Here is a 1,865-nt window from a genome sequence, read left to right on the forward strand (position 1 = left end):
TATAATCTGTATCACATTGACAGTGCTGTACACTGACTTCGCTAGGGCTTTGGTTGCGTACCATCCGCCATAACCGATAACGACGGCGAAATTCCGGACCATCTGATCAAAGAATATGGCATCACATCGGTCGGCATAAAATTTCTGACCGAGATTATGAATGCCGGCATTCCTGTTAGTGAGGACTGTCTTACTCTAAATATATGGACAAAGCCACAAGACGGGGACCGCCAAAAAGCTGTCCTTGTGTGGATTCATGGAGGAAGTTTCGTTGTCGGTACGAATAAAGAGAACCTATCATCTATTTGCTTTGGTATTTGTCTGCTAACACACGATTCAGGAAGCTCCGCGTTGCCTTCTTATAACGGGCAGTTTATTGCCGATGAAGAAGACGTAGTGTTGGTGTCAATAAAGTGAGGAATTCATACTTTCTTTTATGTTCAGTAGTCACACAAGGCTAACATGCGTTTAGCTATCGACTTAGCATCTTTGGATTCCCAGGTAACCCAATGGGTCATGCAAACCCGGGCCTTCTCGACCAACGTTTAGCCATTGAGTGGATTCGAGATAACATTGCTAGGTTTGGCGGAGATCCAAAGCGCATAACCATATTCGGGCAATCTTCAGGTGGCGTCTCCGTCGACGACTACTCATACGCTTGGTCGTCCGACCCAATAGTACACGGCTTCATCTCTCAATCTGGAACATCCACAGGACTTCGGCTTCGGACTGAGACACAGGCGCGGGACTTTTGGTTCAATTCTACCGAAGCACTCGGTTGCGGTGACGCCAATAGACCATCGCAAGCAGTACACGAATGCATGTTGACAAAGCCGGCAAGCGAGATTGTGAAGCATCTACGTAAAATAGTGAATGGAGCCATTCTCATATCTTACTCTCCCACTGTGGACAACCAGGTTGTGTTCGCCAACTACACAGGCAGAAAATCAGCAGCTCTGCCGATGCTCATTGGCAACACCGATTTTGAGGGTGGCCTATTCCAATTGTTTAGTCAGGAACCCGTTCCTGCCGGATTTTGGAAGAATAACAGCCAGGCGCTATTTGGTTGTCCTGCTGCTTATCGCGCAGCTGAATCAGTACGGCAAGGTAACCCTACCTGGCGATACAGATACTTTGGCGAGTTCTCTAATATGGAATTGTCAACGCATCCCCCAAGTGGCGCATATCATGAATCTGAAGTCCGACAGCTGTTCAACACTGTTGATCAGAGCGAGATGTATAGCACGACCCAGGAGAGGATTTTGGCCAAGTATATGCGTGGCGCTTGGGCGACTTTTGCTAAGGATCCAAAGAGGGGCCTGTTGACCTACGAGGATGGATGGCCCATGTATAAGCCGAATGAACAGACACTCATTCGATTGGGCCTAAATAATAGGATTGGCGCTCATACATCATTTGCCAAATTTTATGATTGGAACTGCTAGGTCTTTACATTAGGAACCATGTAGTTTATTGACTATAACGAAGCGGAGACTGGGGAGTTGGCGTGGTTATAATTTTGTGTAAGTTAGCGGAGACAGATCCAACGCAGTTTACAAGCAAATAGAACATATAAGGATGGAACACCCTGAAACCCCGTAAAAATGACCACTGTCGATAATATCATCAAATATCAAGATTAGTTAATCATGTTTCGGTTTGCTTCCCCTGTATCCAGCTAATTCCGCACATCAGACTTCCAGGACAGGCGGTCTGAAGTGCCGCGTATGTTAGTATATGATCTGTGATGAGCGAATAATTCGGGCACACTGTTGACAAAAACATTCGAGGCAGAATACACAAATCAGGGGTCGGCATAGAGCCTATTAATTATCAAGTAATTGTAACGGTTCAAGCTGAGTGTA

General features: G+C 46.1%; 2 protein-coding genes across 2 annotated transcripts in view; one reads left to right on the forward strand and one right to left on the reverse strand.

Moving 5' to 3' along the window:
- Positions 1-509: 509 nt before the first annotated feature.
- MAA_00503 (Carboxylesterase type B, active site protein) lies at positions 510-1,445 on the forward strand (the record flags this gene model as incomplete). Its single annotated transcript, XM_007818501.1, has 1 exon — positions 510-1,445. One exon carries the CDS (start codon positions 510-512, stop codon positions 1,443-1,445), a length of 936 nt encoding a protein of 311 aa, XP_007816692.1.
- Positions 1,446-1,804: 359 nt separating this feature from the next.
- Positions 1,805-1,865, reverse strand: part of MAA_00502 (ATP-dependent DNA helicase PIF1) — a gene marked incomplete at both ends in the record, with an annotated part of 6,586 nt that continues 6,525 nt past the window's right edge. The window contains one exon of the mRNA XM_007818500.2: positions 1,805-1,823. Within this exon, the coding sequence (XP_007816691.2) occupies positions 1,805-1,823 (19 nt within the window). The remainder of the gene's footprint in view (positions 1,824-1,865) is intronic.

Source organism: Metarhizium robertsii (genome assembly GCF_000187425.2).
Source record: "Metarhizium robertsii ARSEF 23 chromosome Unknown MAA_Scf_7, whole genome shotgun sequence".
Taxonomy (NCBI): Eukaryota; Fungi; Ascomycota; class Sordariomycetes; order Hypocreales; family Clavicipitaceae; genus Metarhizium; species Metarhizium robertsii.